The sequence below is a fragment of the Balaenoptera borealis genome (genome assembly GCF_965194805.1).
Source record: "Balaenoptera borealis genome assembly, chromosome: 3".
In the NCBI taxonomy this organism is placed as follows: Eukaryota; Metazoa; Chordata; class Mammalia; order Artiodactyla; family Balaenopteridae; genus Balaenoptera; species Balaenoptera borealis.
The window spans coordinates 78,697,088-78,723,665 of record NC_138866.1 but is presented as its reverse complement, the minus strand read 5'-3'; the positions used below and the strand labels follow the sequence as shown (position 1 = coordinate 78,723,665).

The following is a 26,578-nucleotide window of genomic DNA, read 5'->3' as shown; positions in this document are numbered from 1 at the left end:
AAGTAGTTGTTGGAACATGAGGCAGTATATAACAGAAAATGAGGCAGCAATATATCTAGAAAGACATCATGTACTTTTGTGTGGTGGGCATAGAAGTAGCATTATCCCATGTCAGTTTGTGTGCATGTACAAATAAAAGTTAAGGTGACTATTCACAGAAAAAAAGTGAACACATTGGAGATAACTCATTGGCAAGTACTGAATCTTAAGGTCAAAATCCTTCTATATTGCTTAATGGAGACTTTAAAGTAAATAATAATGGATACTTAAGAATTTTACTTGATAATAATTCATATGAAAACAACATTCAGTTAATTACCAAATGTATTTTAAAAATTAAGACACATATACCAGTTGGGTATGGATTTTGCTTTGACCATTTATTGTACTATTTGTTAAGATATCTTACATTTTGTTGCATTTCATCAAATTTTGATGGGAACATTGACAAGATAATTGATGATATTAAAGAATTATTTTTTTAGGTGTGATAATTGTATAGTGGTTATATTTATAAAGAAAACAATAGTTCTGTATGTTTACTTACTGAAATACATACAGATGAGATGTTATGATATCTGGGATTTTCCTCAGTATTATCCAGTGAGGATAAGAAGTGGGTGAAAGTATAGGTGAGTAAGATTAGCCTTGAGTAGATAAATGTTAAAGCTGGCTGGCAGGAATACTGGACTGAGTTGCCCTCTCATTTGACTATATCTGAAGGAAGGAAATCAAATAACCCATGGAATTACTGAACCTCCATTTAAAATTATTGAAAAAAACAGACCAGATGAGCATGAATAATTTGACTTTTCTAAAGTTTATTGGTTAGTTTTACAGAAAAACATTCAACATTTTTTCTCAGGTTCATATTATGAAAACCCATATAATAAGAACACTATGTTTTAATATGAAAACTCAGTTTTAAAAACCGCTTGGAAACAACTTTTAAAAACTGGGAGAAAATGTACTTTATTTTCTATTGTGAAATACAAATTTACTTCAAGATATATTTTATGTATGTCTCCCTATTTTAAACCAAACTAAAAATTCAATGCATAGTTTGTTGGGATTAGTTGATGAAAGTTGTTCTTTAACGTAACCTTAGTTCTCATCTTTAAAAAAAAATGATGTTTCTTTTCGAGCTGCAATTATAGAATCTCAAAAAAGTATTCTTCTCTATTCTACTTTTAAATTCAAAATTAGGAAACTTGAAGAAGCCTATTTGATGCCCATTAGATACCTATAGTAATTTAGATCTATTGTGCCAATATGCAATAACAAATTTATCCCAGATTGACATAAATTTAGTTTCCTAAAGGTATGCTCAGTGCTTTAAGTTTATTTGTATTACTGTGTCCTACTTTAGACTATGGTATTAGTTTATATGTTTATTTATTTAATTGAACTTATATAGTAATTGTGCTAACATATGACTTTCTAATGCTGGCCTGCCACTGCATGATCAACCTTTTTTCCTACTGGAATTTAAAATTTTTTTAATGTTTTTAATTGATGCTTTTTTACTTTGTCCCTTTTGCCTTTAATAGCTTCATGATGTTTTTCCCTTTTCTTTGAGCAATTCGCAACCTAACTCTATGCTATTGTATTATAATGCTTTTGCTCCTTTGCATGATTGTAACACACCAGTCATTTGTGTGATTGTAATCTATTATTCCACATTGGTCATTGACCACATTGCGTCACCAATATCTACTGTTTGCCATTTTCAGATATTGTGTTTTCCTACTAATGGATAAACTTCTTGCTTTTCCTTTTAGTTTTTTCTTGAGTAAATGTAAGTTGCATTTATCTATCCAATTTCATCTTTTTTTTAGCTTCCTGATTCATCATTTCTTATTCTGCTCCCTAATCTTTATTCTGAGCATTTGACATCCTCAGACAGGCTGTTTATGGGTAACTGCTCATGTGAGGTGAACTGTAATGAGGATAACATCCTTGCTCTCAAAGAGGAAGAAGACCAAAATGAAACTCCGCCTCTCATCTGGAAATCATTGACTCCCCTTCTACCAAATAGTGAGTTTATGTTTTACTCAGAGTCTTTTTCTCCTTTATTGCTTTGTAGTATAATTGTATATGAGTGCACACATAATTACACTTACTGTTAATGACTTTTTACCTCCTAACTTTTGTAGATTATTAGCAATACATAATAATAATAATCTGTAATGTTACAGAGCAGTTATTATGAGATGGACACTTTTCTGAGGGCTTCATATGTATTATATCATTTAATCCTAAAGTACTAATTACTAAATATATAACTAAGTATTATCATTGTCCCCATTTTGTACAGCTGGTAAGTTGCAGAGAGACAATTCAAACATAGGCATCTGACCCCAAGGCCTGAGCAATTTTAACCACTATGATATATGGCCTTTAAAAAAAAAAGTACAATTAAGACAATGTGTTTGTTCATGATGCTGAAGCAGCTAGTTGGAAAATGTGGAGTTAATCCAAACCAGATTGTTCTTTACTGAGATAAAAAAGGATAAAACTGATCAAATTACATTATTTTCCATTTAAATAATTTTGTAGTATAGAAACAATGTGAAAATTATTTGTCATATACCTATTTAAGTGATACTTTCTCTTTCTTTTAGCATCAGTGGCTTCTTTTTCTTTAAACTTCAAAATTATCCTTTTGCCTAATTTAAACATGAATTTCTTCTGAAAGCACACACACACTCACACACCAAAAAAAAAAAAAAAAGGAAATTGTATTGATTATACGAACACATAAATCATTTTTATAAATTAGATTGTTTTCAGATTTTTAAAATTAGGAATAATAATGTATTTTAGAAAGTAAAAACTTTAGATTTATGAAGAGTCTTACTAATCTCCATCTTGTGAGCTGATTCAAAGTAATGCAGTGATAACTTTTGTAGGTGACCTGGCATCTGAGGCACAGGTTTTTGGTGCCCTTGTCACATGCTGTCGAGCACTGCCAAATAGTTCTGGGTACACTGACAATGTTCTACCAAAACTTGGGATGTGCATTTCTCCATTCTTCTGCCTCAGGGCTTCCTCTGAAGCCAAGGGAGCTTACCCAGCCCTTGTGCAAGGAAGCCTGGAAGAGTGAGGGAAATATTGGCACTTGCAGCAGCGTTCAACTAATGGGGGACAGGATACTGTGAATAAATACACCAGCCTGATATCCTTCAGATGAGCAATCTGAGCCACCTTCTACAGAGCTCCTCAGAGAATTCCCAGTAGAATTGATCCTTGGTTCCTCAGATCATTAACCCACTCAATAGCACTGTTGGCTTTTCCTCTCCTGTCTTGCTCTCCATGCCTTCTCAGTCAGCTTTTTGTGACTTACCTCCCAAATAAGTTACCTACATCCAACTTCTTATTTTAGACCCTCTTTTGGGACAGTCTAAACTGAGACAGGAATTTAGAATTGAATGTACAGATAACTTATAAAACCCAGTGTTCTTTTTAATCCTGCATTTTAACTTCAATTTTTTAATGGTACTCTTTAAAAATCTTTTTAACCCTATGCACAAGTTACATATAGCATAATTTATCTGTTCCAGGGATGATATATTTATGTATACCTGAAATGTATTAATACATTTCAGAGCTTCAACTCTATATTTCAAAGTTAAAAACTTTTGAAATCATTTGAAAAACATTTGTTACTATATGTTTACCTCCTCTAACTGTGCATAATTCACTTGTTCAAACCCAGTGATAAGGGAAGGAATGTGTTTCTTTAACTTGACATTTTATTCTGCAGGATGTTATTTTCCTCCCAGGAGTTCTGTTTTATGGAACTGTATTAGGAAAGTGTTGATTTGACATCTGTCATTATAGGTTTCATTTACTGTTTTTTTTCTTTCTTTCTTATTCTTTCTTTTTTTTCTTTTTCAGGTCAAAAATCACTGAGTTCAGGAAAATCTCCAAGTGGTTACCAGTGGATTCGTGGCATCATAGCCGCCTTTCTCTCATTCAGTGAAGAAAGTGTTATAATTGCAGCAGCACAAGCCTTTTCTTCTCTACAAGGTGCTAATTTAGTTAGTACTTAGTGAGTAAGGAAACTGCTTTTAAAATTCAGAAAAACAGTTAACAGGTTTATTTATTTATTTTAATTCTAAGCCTTCCCCAAACCAGAATCTATGAATATCTGGTATTAAGTGATCTTTAGTGATGAAAATCAACTGTCTAGTGATAATGTATTTATTTGGACATTCATAAACATCAAGGTGATAGGGAAAAAAAGTAAAACCTGTGTGTTTGAATTATCTCTGAAATGTATTCTAAAGCTTTATGCAAATAACCATGGCTTCTTTCTGTAGTCATGTATCTTAGATTAACGTGTGCATGTATGCCGGGTGTGTTGTCTGCTTCCTAAAGTGCTTTTGTTAACATCATAATTTTAAATTAAGTTTTTCAGAAGGCTGTTCCTACTGTACATTTTGGCATCTAAGATTAGGTCAGTGGCCATAAATCTCATTTACGTACTTAATGCAAAGGAGATACTGCTGTCTTGGGAATCATGTGAGCCAGATTCCTTACTTTGCCCCTCTTGTAAGATATTAACATATAAAACAAAATGCTCCCATTTTGTTTTGCATCTTTCTTTATTTAAAACTTTAAATAAACAATGTTTATGCAAGATTCTTTTTCATTCATAAAAATGGAAATCACTCTTAGTGACTGCATGAGAAGGCTTGTTCACGAATTCGCATGATAGATCACCCCATAAAATCTTTACATTTGGCTTGTGCCGCTGAATTCATGACTGAATACAGAATGATAAAGAAGCGTTAGCATTTTGTGGAAAGAAAAGAAATCATGCCTTCTAGATGGCCCTTAAGCTAGCTTTTAACTGCCTGGAAATCAGATAGAAATGTATAATCAAACTTGCCTTAAAGGCACAGTGTTTAGTGCAAATCTTTAGGTCATAATCTGTAAATTAATACAAAGAGATTCTTTAAAATTTATTTGGTTTTCATTATATTTGCATGGAAATCTGCCAGTCCAAACATATATTTATCTTTTTTTTTTTAACCTTTCTATCTATCAGAAGTTAAAATAGAAATGATGGATTGTGTCACTGGCCAGTCCAGCAGCCTATTTCTTTCAACACATTGCTATGTATTTACTGTTTTAGCTATAGTGTTTTCAATTTCTGGCAAAATAGTCAGTTTTTGATCCTGGGTAGAAAATGTCAGTGCTCACATTTCCTGTGGGGTTTTGGCCTTTTTGTGAAAAGGTAGGGGGAGAGCTAAATGAATTATGATGCTGTCATCTGAAGAAACCACAGTGTAATTCTTTGCCAAATTTTAGCAAGAACAGAGCTGATCATCTGCTAGCACAAGCCTTTCCTTGAACCCTACCAGCAGTTCACTCAGGCTTCTGCCTGTTCTCTTTCATGCTGTGAGATTGTAGCCTACAGAAGTTCTTTTAACCTTCCCTTTGCAAGGTTAATTGATTTAATAACCCCCAAAGAAGACAAATTTTGCCAGAGGAGTTTAGAAATCTAAATTTAGGAATTTAAAATTTCACAGCTGAGCTTAAGTAATATTAAAATTAAGACTGAGTTGCTTCTTAACATAAATAGTTTATGGAGAATGCATGTGTCTTGTATTAATTTTTTTGAAAGCTGACACTCTTCTCATCCTTCACAAATCTATTTCCCTAGATTTTAAAGAATGGCAAATATTACCAGATAACATTTGTGTGTTATAGTCTTTGAAATCAACACATTCTGAATGTGAATATAGCTAATGTATATTGTAATCATCTGATAGTATAGTTTGCCATGCTTAAGTGCTCCTCAAAACCATTAATTTATACATTCTAATATCTTTTACTGACTCCTAAGGAAGTATCCTTGCTTGGACTAATGGAATTTTGTTCCTACCCATTTGGAACAATTCATAGGAAAAAAATCTCAATATTAAAGATTGTTTGTTATCTATGAGGATTCTTCAATTTCATTTTTTAGCAATCATTTTGTAACACTAGTTTCATATGATTTTTTTAATTGTTCATTTACAATGTTGTGTTAATTACTGCTGTACAGCAAAAGTAATTCAGTTATACATACATACATGTTCTTTTTTTTAATACATTCTTTTCCATTATGGCTTATCATAGGATATTGTATATAGTTCTCTCTGCTATACAGTAGAACCTAGTTGTTTATCCATTCTATATATAAATGCTTACATCTGCTAACCCCAGCCTTCTACTCCATCCCTCCCCCAACGCCCTACCCCTTGGCAACCACCAGCCAGTTCTCTGTGTCCATGATTCTGTTTCATAGATAGATACGTTCATTTGTGTCTTATTTTAGATTCCACATATAAGTGATATCATATGGTATTTGTCTTTCTCTTTCTGTCTTAACTTCACTTAGTTTGATAATCTCTAGTTGCATCCACGTTGCTGCAGATGGCATTATTTTGTTCCTTTTTATGGCTGAGTAGTATTCCATTGTATATATGTAGTACCACATCTTCTTTGTCCATTCAACTGTCAATGGACATTTAGGTTGTTTCCACATCTTGGCTATTGTGAATAGTGTTGCTGTGAACATAGGGGTGCATGTATCTTTTTGAATTATAGTTTTGTCTGGATATATGCCCAGGAGTGGGATTGTTGAATCATAGGGTAATTCTATTTTTAGTTTTCTGAGGAACCTCAATACTGTTTTTCACAGTGGCTGGACCAACCTACATTCCCACCAACAGTGTAGGAGGGTTCCCTTTTCTCCACAGCCTCTCCAGCATTTGTTATTTGTAGACTTTTTAATGATGGCCATTCTGACCCATGTGAAGTGGTACCTCATTGTAGTTTTGATTTGCATTTCTCTAATAATTAGTGATGTTGAACATCTTTTTATGTGCCTATTGGCCATCTGTATGTCTTCTTTGGAGAAATGTTTATTTAGGTCTTCTGCCCATTTTTTGATTGGATTTTTTGTTGTTTTTGTTGTTGAGTTGTATGAGCTGTTTCTATATTTTGGAAATTAAGCCCTTATTGCTCACATCGTTTGCAAATATTTTCTCCCATTCTGTAGGTTGTCTTTTTGTTTTGTTTATGGTTCCTTTGCTGTGCAAAAGCTTGTAAGTTTGATTAGGTCCCATTTGTTTATTTTTGTTTTTATTTCTATTGCCTTGGGAGACTGACCTAAGAAAACATTGGTATGATTTATGTCAGAGAATGTTTTGCCTATGAGCTCTTTTAGGAGTTTTATGGTGTCATGTCTTATGTTTAAGTCTTTGAGCTATTTTGAGTTTATTTTTGTGTATGGTGTGAGGGCATGTTCTAACTTCATTGATTTACATGTGGCTGTTCAACTTTCCGAACACCACTTGCTGAAGAGACTTGTCTTTTTCCCATTGTATATTCTTGCCTCTTTCGTTGAAGATTAACTGACCATAAGTGTGTGGGTTTATTTCTGGGCTCTCTATCCTGTTCCATTGATCCATATGTCTTGTTTTTATGCCAGTACCACACTGTTTTGATTACTTAGCTTTGTAGTATTGTCTGAAGTCTGGGAGGGTTATGCCTCCTGCTTTGTTCTTTTTCTTCAGGATTGCTTTGGCAATTCTGGGTCTTCTGTGGTTCCATATGAATTTTAGTATAATTTGTTCTAGTTATGTGAAAAATGTCATGGGTAATTTGATAGGGATCGCATTAAATCTGTAGATTGCTTTAGGTAGTATGTCCAGGGAATGATTTTTTATTTGATTTATCCTTCTTGATAAATAATTTTAAGTCTTTGTTTCCTCTTATCACCTTTTTATTTTATCACCTTTTCTTCTTTTGTCCAGCCCAACTCTAGGATTCCTTCTTTCCATAACATGTATTCAGCAAGCACTTTTTAGTGCCTATTCTGTGCCAAGTACCATGCTACGTTCTGGGTTTACTACAGAGAATGAAATAGGTTTATATTCTGCACTCACAGAATTTAGAGTCTAGTGGAAATAATACCCATAATTATGCAAAAATGATAGGTGAGAGATAGAGAGGAATATATTTAACCTAGATTTTTTTTTTTCCAGCTGAATGCTTTTCCTCTAAAATCAGGAACAAGACGAGGATGCCTACTCTTACCATTTATATTAAAAAATTAAAAATAAAATTACCATATGATCCAGCAATATTCACTCCTAGGTATATATCTGAAGGAAACAAAAACACAAATTTGAAAACATTGAACCACAATGTTCATAGCATTATTTACAATAGCCAAGACAAGATATGGGAGCAACCTAAGTGTTCATGAACAGATGAATGCATAGAGAGAATGTGAGATATATATATGTAATATATATACACAATGGAATATTACTCAGCCATAAAAAAGAATGCAATTTTGCCATTTACAACAACGGGGATGGACCTGGAAGGTATTATGTTTAGTGAAATAAGTCAAACACAGAAAGGCAAAATTCTGTGTTTTTACTTATATGTGGAATCCAAAAAACAAAACAAAAGAATGAATATAACAAAACAGAAACAGGCTCACAGTACAGAGAACAAACTAGTCATTACCAGTGGGAAGAAGGATTGGACTGCAACAAGATAGAGGAAGGGGGTTAAGACACAGAAACTACTAGATGTAAAATAAATAAGATACAAGGATGTAATGTACAACACAGGGAATATAGCCAATATTTTATGACAACTTTATATGGTATATAATCTATAAAAATATTGAATCACTATGTTGTATACCTGAAACTAACATAATATTATAACTCAACTATACTTCAATTAAAAAATTAAAAATATTGACACTCCCTCTTGCGAGAGCACCAGAATCACAACTGGCTGCTGGACAATCATTGACAGGAAGACCCTGGACTTCACCAAGGAGGATACCCCACGTCCAAGGACAGAGGAGAAGCCACAGTGAGACGGTAGGAGGGGCGCAATCAGAGTAAAATCAAATCCCATAGCTGCTGGGTGGGTGACTCACAGACTGGCGAACACTTATACCACAGAAGTCCACCCACTGGAGTGAAGGTTCTGAGCCCCACATCAGGCTTCCCAACCTGGGGGTCCGGCAACGGGAGGAGGAATTCCTAGAGAATCAGACTTTGAAGCCTAGTGGGAATTGATTGCAGGACTTTGACAGGACTGGGGGAAACAGAGACCCCACTCTTGGAGGGCACACACAAAGTAATGTGTGCATCGGGACCCAGGGGAAGGAGCAGTGACCCTGGGGGAGACTGAACCAGACCTACCTGCTGGTGTTGGGGGGTCTCCTGCAGAGGCGGGTGGTGGCTCTGTTTCACCGTGGAGATAAGGACACTGGCAGCAGAGGTTCTGGGAAGTTCTCCTTGGCGTGAGCCCTCCCAGAGTCTGCCATTAACCCCACCAAAGAGCACGGGTAGGCTCCAGTGTTGGGTTGCCTCAGGCAAAACAACCAACAGGGAGGGAACCCAGCCCCACCCATCAACAGTCAAGTGGATTAAGGTTTTACTGAGCTCTGACCGCCACAGCAACAGGGAGGGAACCCAGCCCCACCCATCAACAGTCAAGTGGATTAAGGTTTTACTGAGCTCTGACCGCCACAGCAACAGTCAGCTCTACCCACCACCAGAGCCTCCCATCAAGCCTCTTAGATAGCCTCAACCACCAGAGGGCAGACAGCAGAAGCAAGAAAAACTACAATCCTGCAGCCTGTGGACCAAAAACCACAGTTACAGAAAGATAGACAAGATGAAAAGGCAGAGGGCTATGTACCAGATGAAGGAACAAGAAAAAACCCCAGAAAAACAACTAAATGAAGTGGAGATAGGCAACCTTCCAGAAAAAGAATTCAGAATAATGATAGTGAAGATGATCCAGGACCTTGGAATAAGAATGGAGGCAAAGATTGAGAAGATGCAAGAAATGATTAACAAAGACCTAGGAGAATTAAAGAACAAACAAACAGAGATGACCAATACAATAACTGAAATGAAAAATACACTAGAAGGAATCAATAGCAGAATAACTGAGGCAGAAGAACGGATAAGTGACCTGGAAGACAGAATGGTGGAATTCACTGCTGCGGAACAGACTAAAGAAAAAAGAATGAAAAGAAATGAAGACAGCCTAAGAGACCTCTGGGACAACATTAAATGCAACAACATTCGCATTATAGGGGTCCCAGAAGGAGAAGAGAGAGAGAAAGGACCAGAGAAAATATTTGAAGAGATTATAGTCGAAAACTTCCCTAACATAGGAAAGGAAATAGCCACCCAAGTCCAGGAAGTGCAGAGAGTCCCATACAGAATAAACCCAAGGAGAAACATGCTGAGACACATAGTAATCAAAATGGCAAAAATTAAAGACAAAGAAAAATTATTGAAAGCAGCAAGGGAAAAACGACAAATAACATACAAGGGAACTCCCATAAGGTTAACAGCTGATTTCTCACCAGAAACTCTACAAGCCAGAAGGGAGTGGCATGATATACTTAAAGTGATGAAAGGGAAGAACCTACAACCAAGATTACTGTACCCGGCAAGGATCTCATTTAGATTTGATGGAGAAATCAAAAGCTTTACAGACAAGCAAAAGCTAAGAGAATTCAGCACCACCAAACCAGCTCTACAACAAATGCTAAAGGAACTTCTCTAAGTGGGAATCACAAGAGAAGAAAAGGACCTACAAAAACAAACCCAAAACAATTAAGAAAATGGTCATAGGAACATACATATCGATAATTACCTTAAACGTGAATGGATTAAATGCCCCAACCAAAAGACATAGACTGGCTGAATAGATACAAAAACAAGACCCATATCTATGCTGTCTACAAGAGACCCACTTTAGACCTAGGGACACATACAGACTGAAAGTGAGGGGATGGAAAAAGATATTCCATGCAAATGGAAATCAAAAGAAAGCTGGAGTAGCTATACTCATATCAGATAAAATAGACTTTAAAATAAAGAATGTTACAAGAGACAAGGAAGGACACTACATAATGATCCAGGGATCAATCCAAGAAGAAGACATAACAATTATAAATATATATGCACCCAACATAGGAGCACCTCAATACATAAGGCAACTGCTAACAGCTATAAAAGAGGAAATCGACAGTAACACAATAATAGTGGGGGACTTTAACACCTCACTTACACCAATGGACAGATCATCCAAAATGAAAATAAATAAGGAAACAGAAGCTTTAAATGACACAATAGACCAGATAGATTTAATTGATATATATAGGGCATTCCATCCAAAAACAGCAGATTACACGTTCTTCTCACGTGCGCACGGAACATTCTCCAGGATAGATCACATCTTGGGTCACAAATCAAGCCTCAGTAAATTTAAGAAAATTGAAATTATATCAAGCATCTTTTCTGACCACAACGCTATGAGATTAGAAATGAATTACAGGGGAAAAAAACGTAAAAAGACAAACACATGGAGGCTAAACAATACGTTACTAAATAACCAAGAGATCACTGAAGAAATCAAAGAGGAAATAAAAAAATACCTAGAGACAAATGACAATGAAAACACGACGACCCAAAACCTATGGGATGCAGCAAAAGCAGTTCTAAGAGGGAAGTTTATAGCTATACAAGCCTACCTAAAGAAACAAGAAAAATCTCAAGTAAACAATCTAACCTTACACCTAAAGAAACTAGAGAAAGAAGAACAAACAAAACCCAAAGTTAGCAGAAGGAAAGAAATCATAAAGATCAGAGCAGAAATAAATGAAATAGAAACAAAGAAAACAATAGCAAAGATCAATAAAACTAAAGGTTGGTTCTTTGAGAAGATAAACAAAATTGATAAGCCATTAGCCACACTCATCAAGAAAAAGAGGGAGAGGACTCAAATCAATAAAATCAGATATGAAAAAGGAGAAGTTACAACAGACACCGCAGAAATACAAAGCATCCTAAGAGACTACTACAAGCAACTTTATGCCAATAAAATGGACAACCTGGAAGAAATGGACAAATTCTTAGAAAGGTATAACCTTCCAAGACTGAACCAGGAAGAAACAGAAAATATGAACAGACCAATCACAAGTAATGAAATTGAAACTGTGATTAAAAATCTTCCAACAAACAAAAGTCCAGGACCAGATGGCTTCACAGGTGAATTCTATCAAATGTTTAGAGAAGAGCTAACACCCATCCTTCTCAAACTCTTCCAAAAAATTGCAGAGGAAGGAACACTCCCAAACTCATTCTATGAGGCCACCATCACCCTGATACCAAAACCAGACAAAGACACTACAAAAAAAGAAAATTACAGACCAATATCACTGATGAATATAGATGCAAAAATCCTCAACAAAATACTAGCAAACAGAATCCAACAACACATTAAAAGGATCATACACCACGATCAAGTGGGATTTATCCCAGGGATGCAAGGATTCTTCAATATATGCAAATCAATCAATGTGATACACCATATTAACAAATTGAAGAATAAAAACCATATGATCATCTCAATAGATGCAGAAAAAGCTTTTGACAAAATTCAACACCCATTTCTGATAAAAACTCTCCAGAAAGTGGGCATAGAGGGAACCTACCTCAACATAATAAAGGCCATATATGACAAACCCACAGCAAACATCATTCTCAATGGTGAAAAACTGAAAGCATTTCCTCTAAGATCAGGAACGAGACAAGGATGTCCACTCTCACCACTATTATTCAACATAGTTCTGGAAGTCCTAGCCACGGCAATCAGAGAAGAAAAAGAAATAAAAGGAATACAAATTGGAAAAGAAGAAGTAAAACTGCTTTGCAGATGACATGATACTATACATAGAGAATCCTAAAACTGCCACCAGAAAACTGTTAGAGCTAATTGATGAATATGGTAAAGTTGCAGGATACAAAATTAATGCACAGAAATCTCTTGCATTCCTATACACTAATGATGAAAAATCTGAAAGAGAAATTATGGAAACACTCCCATTTACCATTGCAACAAAAAGAATAAAATACCTAGGAATAAACCTACCTAGGGAGACAAGAGACCTGTATGCAGAAAACTATAAGACACTGATGAAAGAAATTAAAGATGATACCAACAGATGGAGAGATATACCATGTTCTTGGATTGGAAGAATCAACATTGTGAAAATGAGTATACTACCCAAAGCAATCTACAGATTCAATGCAATCCCTATCAAATTACCAATGGCATTTTTTACGGAGCTAGAACAAATCATCTTAAAATTTGTATGGAGACACAAAAGACCCCGAATAGCCAAAGCAGTCTTGAGGGAAAAAAATGGAGCTGGAGGAATCAGACTCCCTGACTTCAGACTATACTACAAAGCTACAGTAATCAAGACAATATGGTACTGGCACAAAAACAGAAACATAGATCAATGGAACAAGATAGAAAGCCCAGAGATTAACCCACGCACCTATGGTCAACTAATCTATGACAAAGGAGGCAAAGATATACAATGGAGAAAAGACAGTCTCTTCAATAAGTGGTGCTGGGAAAACTGGACAGCTACATGTAAAAGAATGAAATTAGAATACTCCCTAACACCACACACAAAAATAAACTCAAAATGGATTAGAGACCTTAATATAAGACTGGACACTATAAAACTCTTAGAGGAAAACATAGGAAGAACACACTTTGACATAAATCACAGCAAGATCTTTTCTGATCCACCTCCTAGAGTAATGGAAATAAAAACAAAAATAAACAAGTGGGACCTAATGAAACTTCAAAGCTTTTGCACAGCAAAGGAAACCATAAACAAGATGAAAAGACAACCCTCAGAATGGGAGAAAATATTTGCAAACGAATCAACGGACAAAGGATTAATCTCCAAAATATATAAACAGCTCATTCAGCTCAATATTAAAGAAACAAACACCCCAATCCAAAAATGGGCAGAAGACCTAAATAGACATTTCTCCAAAGAAGACATACAGACGGCCACGAAGCACATGAAAAGATGCTCAACATCACTAATTATTAGAGAAATGCAAATCAAAACTACAATGAGGTATCACCTCACTCCTGTTAGAATGGGCATCATCAGAAAATCTACAAACAACAAATGCTGGAGAGGGTGTGGAGAAAAGGGAAACCTCTTGCACTGTTGGTGGGAATGTAAATTGATATAGCCACTATGGAGAACAATATGGAGGTTCCTTAAAAAACTAAAAATAGAATTACCATATGACCCAGCAATCCCACTACTGGGCATATACCCAGAGAAAACCGTAATTCAAAAAGACATATGCACCCGAATGTTCATTGCAGCACTATTTACAATAGCCAGGTCATGGAAGCAACCTAAATGCCCATCAACAGATGAATGGATAAAGAAGATGTGGTACATATATACAATGGAATATTACTCAGCCATAAAAAGGAACGAAATTGAGTCATTTGTTGAGACGTGGATGGATCTAGAGACTGTCATACAGAGTGAAGTAAGTCAGAAAGAGAAAAACAAATATCGTATATTAATGCATGTATGTGGAACCTAGAAAAATGGTACAGATGAGCCAGTTTGCAGGGCAGAAGTTGAGACACAGATGTAGAGAATGGACATATGGACACCAAGGGGGGAAAACTGCGGTGAGGTGGGAATGATGGTGTGCTGAATTGGGCGATTGGGATTGACATGTATACACTGATGTGTATAAAATTGATGCCTAATAAGAACCTGCAGTATAAAAAAACAAACAAAACAACTAATACTAAACTTTCATTGGGTTATTTGTATGGAAATATGTTAATATAAATGTTTCAGACATTACATGAAATTTCTAAAAATCTTATATTTGTATTTGTATGGAAATATGTATGGAAATATGTTAATATAAATGTTTCAGACATTACATGAAATTTCTAAAAGTCTTATATGTTCTGGTATAATGTTATAAGTAATAATCCTAGTTATTACTTTAAAATGTATATCTCAGAAATAACTAATTTTCTTGTCAACTGCATTATTATGAACTTTCATCAAATCTTTAACCGTGGTCATTTTTAAGTCTTTTGTCATTTACAGACAGTTCTGGGTGTACTCTGATGATTTTGCATATATGTTCCTATAAAAGGGTTTCATCTTTAAGAAATTCATGGAAAAGACTCTGACAAGTACAGGTTTCTGGTAACTGACTGTACTGCTTAACTGAATGAATAAGCATTTTCAGAACTCTAATGAAAAACTGATGAACTCATAAAAGTGCTAACAAAAGATCAAGATGAAAAAAAAAATTAATTACATGGGACTGAGTGAACTGATGAGGATGAGTATAATTTTTGTGACTTTCTGTCTGAATTAAAAAAAAAAAAATCCCACAAGGACTCAGAGGCAAAGAATATACAAATCAATTTTCACTGCAAAGTAAAGGAGCTGTTACAGTGGAGGATTACTGGACTGAATGTCAATATTATGACATAGTATGAGTGTGTTTCATGTTTGGTAATTGCAATCATTGTTGCTTTTGTTGTGGTCATCCATGTACAATGCTTGGTGTCAGTCTATTTATCTCTTGTAAAAATAAAATACAGTGTGTGTGTGTGAAAAAAAAAATTAAAAATATTAGTTTGGGATGAATTGTAAATAGAACAGGTCTAAACATCAGCTTAGGGAACTGGAAGCTTAACCTGAGGAATTTTTACATAACCCAGTGCGAAATCACAAAGGGATGAAAAAGCAAAGGAGTTTGTTACATTTGGTACCCTTTACTTCTCTTTTTGGGGTCTACAGGTTCCTCAGCTTCATATGATTGCATGTATATGTTTAGTCTTTGGGAGATAGGACACAGGAAGTGTTTGAAGTCATAAAGGGAATTGTTGGAAAGCTTTGAAAATAACAGAAGGCACGGTGAGAAGACGGAATGGTTTTGTATTTAACTGATACACGTATCTTTATTTTATTCTTCATCCTATTTTTGTTGGATTTAAGGAAAAGTGGGGTGTCTATCTTTTCCTCATATTCCCCTTGCTCCTGTGAATTTCTATTTAAAGGTCTTTTGGAAGATGACATGACTTTATACAATACACTTATATCTCTACTGATTTAGCATCTTCTGACAATTCTCTATTATCTCCTCACTATAAAGAGTGAATAATTAGCTAAATTTTATTTAGTATTTACTATATGCCTGATCCTGTATTAACTCAATTATCACAACAACCCTGTGAGTTAGGTACTGTTATCCCCATCTTACAGATGATGAAACTGGGTTAACTAGAAGTTATCTAGGCCAAGTTTACACTACTAGTCAGTTGGTGGGATACACATAAGCAACTGGCCCTTCTGCTTCTGCTTTTAGCCTCTGTTCTATATGGCCTCTCCCTAAGTCAGTGATATACCTATGTTTTAATTCTGTTATTGAAGGATTAAGTAAACATACAGGTACTTTTCTCAAGCTACTTAGCTTTAAATTTTTAAGTGAGAAATTTAAATGTAGACATTTGTCATAGGTTATAAAATAAATTACTTCCAGTGGATTTCTAATAATAGTTTCTCAGTGCTGAAGCAAAACAAATACTGGATGGATTCCGGTGCTGCATTTAGTTTTTAATTAGTGACTGTGAAAATAATTTCTCACTGTTGTTAAAGCAATTCAGTAGTAGAATCACTTTAAAACATTAATTCTTACTTATAAATAAATTCACCTTAGGCAAACAGTACATAAAAATGAAATGATACCACTTAAAGTGAACAATAGACTTTTGTTAAAGTGTCTAAATGTAGCAGTAGGTAAAGAGGTGAGCTGGCAACTGCACTGTTTTGGAAAGCTACTGACTTTGGGAACAAAGTGATGCTGACAAAGTCACCTCTACTGTTCAGATTTGGAAGTTTGATAACAACCTATGCTCACTCTGTAAACAAAAATATCCCAAGAAAAAAAGAAAACAAAATATTTTCCTCTCTTTTCCCAAGTGACACATTTTCTTGGCTTTTGTTCCACAAATATGTTCATTTTAACACAATCAAAAAATGTTTCAATCCAGACATAAAACCAAAATTCTCTATAAGAAAGCTGATTTAAAGGCATTCATAGGAAAATGACATCTAAAGTGTGTTACACATTAATAACATCACCCTTAAATAGAATGTCTTTTAAATGTCATGTTCATAAATTGACATACTGATTTTTTAAAAATCCAATTTAATTACTTTATGTCTGCATTATACAAGATTTGAGGAGGGAGAGTTTAAAATCCTTTTCTAACTCATCCAGAAGCAGTGTCTTCATTATTTTTCCTTTATTCTTTCACTAACTATGTTTAAATAACATATTTGAGTGAAAATTTTAAAAATTCAGTGAAAATTAAGATGTTTCCAAACATATTGATAAATTCATTCAAGAAATTATTTGGATTCCTACAAGTAAGTATATTTAACCTGAGGGTAACGTGATGTTCAGAGGCATATAATATAGTTCAAAACACAAGAATAAGTTAATAATCTGATAACTTCCTACCAGTCAAGGATATGTCCCAGAATATATAACAAAAAGTTTGGAAAATATGGGAGAAAAATTGAGAGACATGGAAGAAAAATCTGGAAGGTCCCAGGTTCAAATAAACAGAACAGAAATAGGTGGTAGAGGAGAGATAGTTTTTGAAAAATAGAAGGAAATTGTATTCAGTTAATAAGGATAAAATTATTCAGAAAAAACTTCAACCCAAAAGACTCTTGGATACTATCAGATTTACATTCTCCACTCTAAGGAAAAAGAGAAATGCAGTAATACAGAAATGGCAGTGAGAGAAAATATTAAGTAACACAGGTATAATGCAACCAAAACTTATTAGAAGATGGTGGCAGTACAGATTGAGAAGCAAGAAGAAATGCGTCTGTTCAGTCACCTCAGGATGAATGAAATGATATTGAGAGGATCTCTTTTAGGAAATCCATAAACTGCTTTTTTACTTACATTCTCGTTGAAGTATTAGCACACAAAAAAGAGCACAATTCAAATATACAAATCAGTTAATTTTCACAGGGATCACACCTGTGTAACTGCTACCCAGGTCAAAATATAAAACATTATCAAGACTGCAGAAGTCCTCCTCACAGCTTTGTGCCCTTCTCAGTCACTATTCCTTCTCCCTTTCCTGACAGTGAACACCATTCTCACAATTAATACCACAGATAATTAGTTTTGCTTGTTTTTGAGCTCTATATAAAGTAAATATTTATTATTTATTCTTATGTGTTCTTTGTGCCTGGCTTCTTCCACTTCATTTCACTCAACATTGTGGCTATAAAATTCATCCATATTGTTGTATAAATGGTCGGGGTATTACTTTCCTTTTTCTTTTTTTTCTGAAAAGTATTCATATTGTGTGGATGTACTATATTTATCCATTCTATGATGGACATTTGGGTATTTTATGGGTTTGCAAATAATAGTGCTATGAATATTCTAGTACATATCTTTGGTTCAAATGTGTATTCATTTTTATTGAGTAGAATTGCTGGGTTTTCTAAAGTGTTTAAAACAATTTGAACTCCCACCAGCAGTGTATTAGGGTTCCATTAGCCCCATAGCCTCACCAACACTTTGTGTTGTCAGTCTTTTTAATATTTGCCATCCTAGTGAGTACATAGTGGTATGTCAATATATTTCTAATCTGTAGTTCTCTGATCATGTTTTCTAGCCATTTGGATATCTTCTTTTGTAACTTGTCTGTTTAGGTCTCTTGTACATTCTCCTACAGGATTATCTGTCATAGTTTTTAATTAATTGGGAAGAATTCTTTTTCTATTTTAGATGTGAGCTGTGTCAGATACTGTGGCTTCCCATTTTACTCTATTTATGATGTCTTTTGATGAACAATTCATTCCTTTTCTTGTCTTTTAAGGTTAATGCTTTCTGTGTCTCATTTAAGAAAAACCTTTCCCTGTCTCAAGATCATGAAGACCATGTTGTCTTCCAAAAGCTGTATTTTATGTTTCATATTACAAATATGGACTATGAACACTTTGTTAAATTGCTATTCAAAAAGTTTGAACCAATTTATATGCCTACTAAAATGTGCATAAGAGTTCCAGCTTAGTCACACTTGCTAAAACTTGCCCAAACTGGCTATTATTAATGTCTTGTATTTTTACCAATATGGCAAATATGGTGTAGCTTTTTATTGTTATTGAAATTTATGGGATGTTCAAGACATACAAAAATGATCAAAAATATTATATAAAAAACACACTCAAAAAAAAAAAAAACACACTCAGATATCCATAACCCAGTTTTTTTGCTTGTTTGTTTGTTTGTTTGTTTTAGTATAGGCTAGTTGAAATAGTCTTCTAAATGCAAGAGACTAAGCACTTTCAGAGTCTTGGTCAAATTATCTCTTGTTTATAACATTAGTGTGATAACAGTTTCTAACAAAGTTACCAGCAAGGTAAATTTTCACAAGTGACTGTCTCAAATCATTTTGGGAGTGAGAGGTTTACAGGGTGCATAAATAAATAAAATTTTTTCTTATGAATTAATTTTTAGGATGAAAATTAGGTTTCTATGTGGAAATCCCTCAGTTTAAAACTCTTAGCATTAAAATGTCATGAACCTAGATAGTCCAGTGGAATAATGGGAAGGATAATCTCCAAAGGATTAAAAAGCAATAGCATATCTTGATGGTCCCAAAGTAGCATTCCTTGGCACATTTACCCAGTATAGACTTGATCAGAAAAAAGAGATTAGCCACAGTAACAGATGACCTTCAACTTCTGGGAAGCTATGTATAAAATAGTGGACCTTTTGGCCTATCTGTTACCTACTGTAGTTTGAGAGTAGCTGCATGTTAGCAGGATACCTAGTTTTTCCCACATGGCAGTGCAAAGACGTATGTGTCTCCAAACACATCACAAGTGGAAGCAGCTCCATCCCAAGAGTTATTAGTAGGCAAGCAAACCAGCCAGGTGTTGCCAGAAAATGGGGCAGGAAACCCTTATAACCTGCACATCTTCCTCAAGGAATAGCTTTGGGTTGGGAGCCCCAAGTCCCAAATGTAGGTACATTTTGTGTAACATGAGTTCCAATTCAAAATCTCTCTGCAGCTATCAGACACTGTTTAAACCAAAGATATGAGTGAGGACAGTTCCTAATTCTCTTTACTTCTAGACTAAGAGAAGTTGTAGAAGGATTCTGACATGGGAACTTTAAATCCTTTGCCTGTTAGTGGTATCCTCTGTCTCCTAGGTATAAATGCTGTTGGGTGTCATATTTATCAAAGGATCACCAAACAGAAAGGAATGGGAAAAGCTCATCTGGGCTGAATATCTACTCTTTCACAGAATTTTACTACAACTCAGAAAAATAGCAGTCTGTTCTTCTTTGAAATGTACAAAAAATGAAAATCTTCCAATAGTCAAATGTTTCATAATTCTTGAAGCAAGAAGTTCCTCAAAAACGGAATTTTTTTTTTTTAGCTTTTGATACTAAATCTTTAATATTTGCTTAGGGATTTTCCTTTACCTTTTTTAAACTTTGGTTCACTTTTAAGTATTAACTTGCATGTTAAGCTATAACACTTCAGAATAATTTACATTTTTAATAATTTGTAATAATTACAAATTATTACATTTGTAATAATTTACATTTTTCTTAGTACTTCAAGAAAAAATATAGCCAGTGAATGTTGAATAAGTGAACTCAGTGGCCCACAAAAAAAAAAAAAGAAATGCGGCATCCCAAGAATGGCTGTTTGCTGGTACATGAAGCAAATTGATTATTATATTTGACTTAATGTTTCAGTGTATAAGAATGAAATAATATTAATTTTAAAAGCAGCTTAAGATCTTCATACGGAGCTCTTTGAAGGTTATTTTGTTTTCTATTTTCTTCTATTCAAAATATATAATATACATTAAATCCTACTTCTTTTATCTGCTTTATTGATGATTAGCTGCTCAGTTATCTTCTAAGCATTCTTTTGCCTGAAATTCGAAGTTCTAAATGGAATACCCTTAAAGAGAAGTACTTTCCCTCAAGTTCCTTAATAATTAAGTCCCATAAAGTCAATGATCATCCCAGGATTCAGTTCATCCCAAGAATTTTACTGCCCTTTTCTGTTTTATTAGTAATCTTCAGTCTCAACAGATGGTGATTCTGGTTTCTTACTTCTTTATCTTCTTAAATCCTCTTAGTTTCTTGGTTCAATCAAGATTTATCTCATTTCCAGAACTTTGGAGAAAGTAAGGGATAACAGTATATGGAAACAATCAACAATCCTTAAGAAAATGGTATTAACTTTTTAGTATTTATAATCTATCATTTTCAGTGGATCTAACTGGGAAGTGTCCAAAGCTCAGATCTAGTGTAGAGGACATTACAAGCAATTTAAGAGGTCAGAAATTAGATCAATTTGTTTTCATTGAAATTTCGATAATGGTTTGTTTCCTTAATCTGGCTATCGTTTGCGAAGACATAAGGTATTAAAATCATTGATATTACTCATTGGAAGTATTCTGAAATAAAAATCAATGGGTTTTTTTTAGCATAAGGTAACACTTTAAAATATATTCACTGATTTAATCTTACTAACATGAAGTTTATACAGGAAGAAAACCTTGATAAGTTGCAGATGCTGTATTTCATAAAACCTAAAGTTTAAAGTCATGTTTCTTTTTTTATAAAAGGCCAAATTATGGTAGCTTTAAAGACCATTAGTGTAGAAGTCAATAAACTAAGGCCCATAGGCCAAAGCCAGCTTGCTGCCATTTTGATACCACCTACAAGCTAAGAAGGATTTTTACAAATGAACATTTGCAACTGATGCCAGGGAATACTAACTTAGAACCCTTATTAAGTGAAATGTTATCCCAAAAGAAAAAAAAAAAAAAGAGAACTTCATTCTTCTCATGAGTAGACATGTATTTTTTAATGATCTCAATTACTATTATTACATTTTGAATTTTGTTAACAAAGCAATTTGTCTTCTGCATTTTGTTAGAGTTTCTATAATTTGTTATGTTCCAGATGATATCCTCAATTTTGCCTCTTGGCCTGCAAAGTTTAAAATATTTACTATCTGGTCCTTTATAGAACAAGTTTGCTAACCTCTGCATTATACCATCACCAAATACTGCAATCACACTAATCCATTGTCAAGAATATAAATATTATAAATGGCAAGTATTTTGTATAAAATCTACTCAAGATATCACTAATAATTTTCATAGTTTTCCTAAACTTACGGATATATGTTTCCTTCTGCAGCTACTATTAAATCTGAGAGATTGGAATTGAAAGATATTATTTTGGTCCATCTCTATCTGAAAAACATGAAAGATTTCTCATCTATTAACTCAGCATGTGTGACCACCTTCAAGCATTGCCTGCCTGCAAGGTATGTAACTGTTACTGCTACATGAAGGGAAAGTTGCCTGAATGCCTGATACCAGGCATTTCTCTGGTTATCTCCTTTAATCCTCATTCAAGGTTCATGCTCTGATATCCCTGACTTTGAAACCTGTTCGTTATCATGCTCTCTCCCATTGGTATAGTGGTTGTGTTGTTTTTCAAATTTATGTGGTTTTCATGTTTTCTAGCATGGTTTATTATCATAGGTTTCTTTTATTTCCCTCTCTTATTTACCAATTCTTACTATTTCTTAACAACAATTGTCAGTAATTCACAAATGGAGATACACATTCATGGTAAGGCTTAAGAAATAAAGGAATTCTGGGATATAAGGAGAGAAAAATTAATATTGGAAAGTGACATTGGCAGTGAGGTAAAGAATGAATCTTCGTGGAACCAGTAAAAGGAACACTCTTCCTTTTACTCCCTCAACTCATCTCTATACCTCCAGTGTATGGTCATTTTCAAATTGTCTAATTTGGCCTTGTTTTACTTATCCTTAAAATAAATGGTTTCAGACATAATCTTAAACAACCGAACATCAGATGTTTTGCTGTTGTTTTGCCTGCACAAGACTAATCAGGACAATTTGCTAATATTTAATTATCTTTTCCAGTTATTTTGGAATATATAACTTTCAAATTAAAAAGTGAAAGAAGGGCTTCCCTGGTGGCACAGTGGTTAAGAATCCACCTGCCAATGCAGGCAGGGGACATGGGTTCAATCCCTGGCCCAGGAAGACCCCCACATGCCACGGAGCTACTAAGCCCGTGAGCCACGACTACTGAAACCTGCGTGCCTAGAGCCCGCGCTCCGCAACAAGAGAAGCCACGACAATGAGAAGCCCATGCACCGCAATGAAGAGTAGCCCCTGCTCACCGCAACTAAAGAAAGCCCGTGCACAGCAACAAAGACCCAACAAGTCAAAAATAAAATTAATTAATTAATTAATTATTTTTAAAAAGTGAAAGAAGAAAATAAAAATGATTTTGATTGTACAATATAAAATGCTTCAAGAAATTCCAGTTGTTTGACAAAAAAGTTAATTTTTTATAGGAAGTTTTCTAGAAATAGGTATTTATTTAATTTTGATGCAGAACACTATACTAGGGACATATATTTTAAAAACAAAAGAAAGTACAAAGACTTTTTCCATGGCAAGCTTAGAGATAAAAATAATTTTTCTATAAAACAACCCAAGTCCCACTAGAAGTAAATAAGCAGAAAAGAATTTACTGATGAGAGAATGCTTTAAGACTTAGTAGACATGGGATAAAAGGATAGAGTATTGTGGCATTAAGCAGGGAAATTGGTACTTTCTCCAAGATCTCTGCCTTACTCTAGGCCCATTCCAGGTAGCCACAGTGAGCAGCATCCAGCCATGAGCAGCCTAACCCACCTGCCCCCAGAACCAGTGGAGGACAGTGACTCAATATACGAGAAGCTCTTTTCCCATTAGGCAAATGAGATTGGAAATGCTCATCTGATTTGCTACACTTAAGGGCTTAAGCGCCTGACATCTGCCAGCCATTCCACCATGTAGGCAGCACTAAGATTACAACTTCCTATTCAGACCTCATTGGCTCTGAAACCAAGGGTTATTTCTGCTTTGTTTCCCAAATAACTGGTTAAATCCACCTTTCAATTCATATTGCTTCCAACCCTGTTTTCTCAGGCTTTGTCCTGTTTTCCATCTATTCCTTCAAAGTTTTGATCAATTTCAAAAAAAAAATATATATATATATATATATATTTGACACTCCTACAGATTGCCCTCCCTATTATAGAAACCTCCCCCACTATATGACTCCCTTCAGACTAAGAAGGAATTATCTAAGAGGTAGGAAGAGGACCGAGTTCAAGTAGGACCATGGAATCCTTGGGAAGATACCTTCAACGAGAGTCAGGGTTCAGTAGTATTCATTACTGCAAATGAAGACTAAGAAAAGAACATAGGTTTGACTTATGAGGGCCTCAACATTGTTTTTCATTCTTTTCTTCCTATTTCTGATCAATTTCCATGATTCTTCTCTATCTTTGGCATTAGTACCCTTTCCACACAACATTGAGAGAATCCCCACTGTCCCACTACCTTCAGACTAAAGAGTTGATATAGAGGTAGGACAAGGACCACAGTAGCGTTAGGCTCAGGGAACTCCCAGGAAGGCTTCCTCAAGGGTGAGTGTTTGGCAATGTTTATTGCTCTTTGGGCTTAGGAGTTAATGTGAGGGCTGTGAAAGATAGGAGGGAGGTGAAACAGAAGAGATATTTTTAGAATAGGGAAATTTAAAATCTGTTTTAAGAGAAAAGAAGAGCCCACAGGAGAAAGATTGGAGATACAAAAGAGGGTAGGAGTAGAGAAGGGATGGGGTATACTTCTTATGCTGAAGCAAGATTGAAAAAGCAGAGTCTGGATGAATTTACTAAAACATTAGTGGAGAGTTGGAATTAAGACAGATGGCTCCCATTTCAGTAAACTAGGAAGTGCTATCAGATTACATTTATTTAATTGGTCAGATAATTCAAGTGAATTGACATAGAAATTTATATACTGGTTCAAGAGAACTGACTCACATTTTGACAGCTTTTATCTTTCTATCCTACCAAAATTTCATTGAAATGACAGAAGAAATGTAAAACAATAATAAATCCATAGCAACTTTAGAAAGCAGGGAAGGGTGCCATCAGAAGCGCAAATTTCTGTAAGGTATAAAGCAAATAGGATAAGATTGATGGCATATACCAGCAAAGGGGAGCCTGCAGCTCCATAGAGATGGAAAATATCCTCCAGAACAAAAGGAGTCTATAAATAAGCCCAAGATAAAAGGCTGCAGGGAACTGAGAAGAATAGGTTATGTCTGGTTGGCTAGGGTGGTAGAACAATTGCACCAGTGTCCTGCCTTCAGGATGATTCTACTGTGTACAGGATGAAGCCACAAATTTGGAAATCCAAATAAGATATGAGAGAGTCCCAAAGGAGATTTTGATGAGGTAGAGTCTCCCCTGATTAATGGGCCCCAGAAGACAAGGAAGTACACCCACCCCAAAGATATACAGTGTACACAAACCAGCCTGACAGTGTGGCCAGCACCATGTAGTCATTGTCACTCTCAGAATCAGGTGAATGTTGTCACTTGAAATTCACTCCCGGTAACAATGCTCAGTAATCAAGATCCTTGCTTATAAATGTAGATAACCAAGAACCAAACATTCAAGAATAACCAGCCCAAGGGACTTCCCTGGTGGTGCAGTGGTTAAGAATCTGCCTGCCAATGCAAGGGACACGGGTTCGAGCCCTGGTCCGGGAGGATCCCACATGCCACGGAGCAACTAAGCCCATGCGCCACAGCTACTGAGTCTGCGCTCTAGAGCCCGTGAGCCACAACTACTGAGCCCACGTGCCACAGCTACTGAAGCCCGCACGCCTAGAGCCCGTGCTCCACAACAAGAGAAGCCACCACAATGAGAAGCCTGCACACCACATCGAAGAGTAGCCCCCGCTCGCTGAAACTAGAGAAATGAAAGCCTGCGTGCAGCAGCAAAGACCCAATGAATCCAAAAATTTAAAAATTAATTAATTAATTAATTAAAAAAAAAAAAAAAGAATAACCAACCCAAGCACAGAGAGACATCAAACTCAGCAATAAAACAATGTAACCTTTGTGGGAACAAAGTTAATTTGGGAAATAAAGAAAACTTCAAAGTTATTTAATATCTTTAGTGACATTCAGGTGGATAATAGCTTTTTTTTAAAAAAAGCTGCTATGAAAATGAAATGATTAGTGATTTTTTAAAAAGTCACTCAGGCTATATAGTAGACTTAACAGCCAAAGATCAGCTTAGTGAACTGGAAGGGTGAATGGACTAATTCTCACATAATCCCAGGTAAAATGGCAAAGAGGTGAAAAGTATAAGAATTTATTGCCCATAATGTCCTTCCTGTTCCCTTTTTGGATCTGCAAATTCTCATCTTTGTTGCAATTCTTTCTTAATCTTTCTTTCCCAATTTTGTTTTATACCTTCCATAAATTCCTTCCTATTCTTGCATGCTGGTAGTACCCTCTAACTTTGCAGCATTGCTACAGATATATTTTTAGATTTATATTTCTACTGTCACTTCAGTAGAATTTTTAGATGGACAAGAAATTAATGTTTAGGTTCCATCAGTGACCTTGAACTACAACAATGAGAGAAGATCCTTTCCACATTGGTTTTCTTGGTTTTGGTTTTGCTTTTTTGTT

The 26,578-nt window shown here is 35.1% G+C and overlaps 1 protein-coding gene across 2 annotated transcripts in view; it reads left to right on the top strand.

Annotated features, from left to right (window-relative positions):
• DPH6 (diphthamine biosynthesis 6) overlaps nucleotides 1-26,578 on the top strand; it is a 445,312-nt gene that overhangs the window by 190,142 nt on the left and 228,592 nt on the right. The window contains exons 9-10 of one of the 2 annotated variants that reach the window (XM_082384997.1): nucleotides 1,839-2,037; nucleotides 22,194-22,323. In XM_082384997.1, coding sequence (XP_082241123.1) covers nucleotides 1,839-2,037; nucleotides 22,194-22,323 — 329 coding nt within the window. Of the gene's footprint in view, nucleotides 1-1,838; nucleotides 2,038-3,900; nucleotides 11,698-22,193; nucleotides 22,324-26,578 lie in introns of those variants that run through there. The other variant, XM_082384998.1, reaches the window with a different exon arrangement.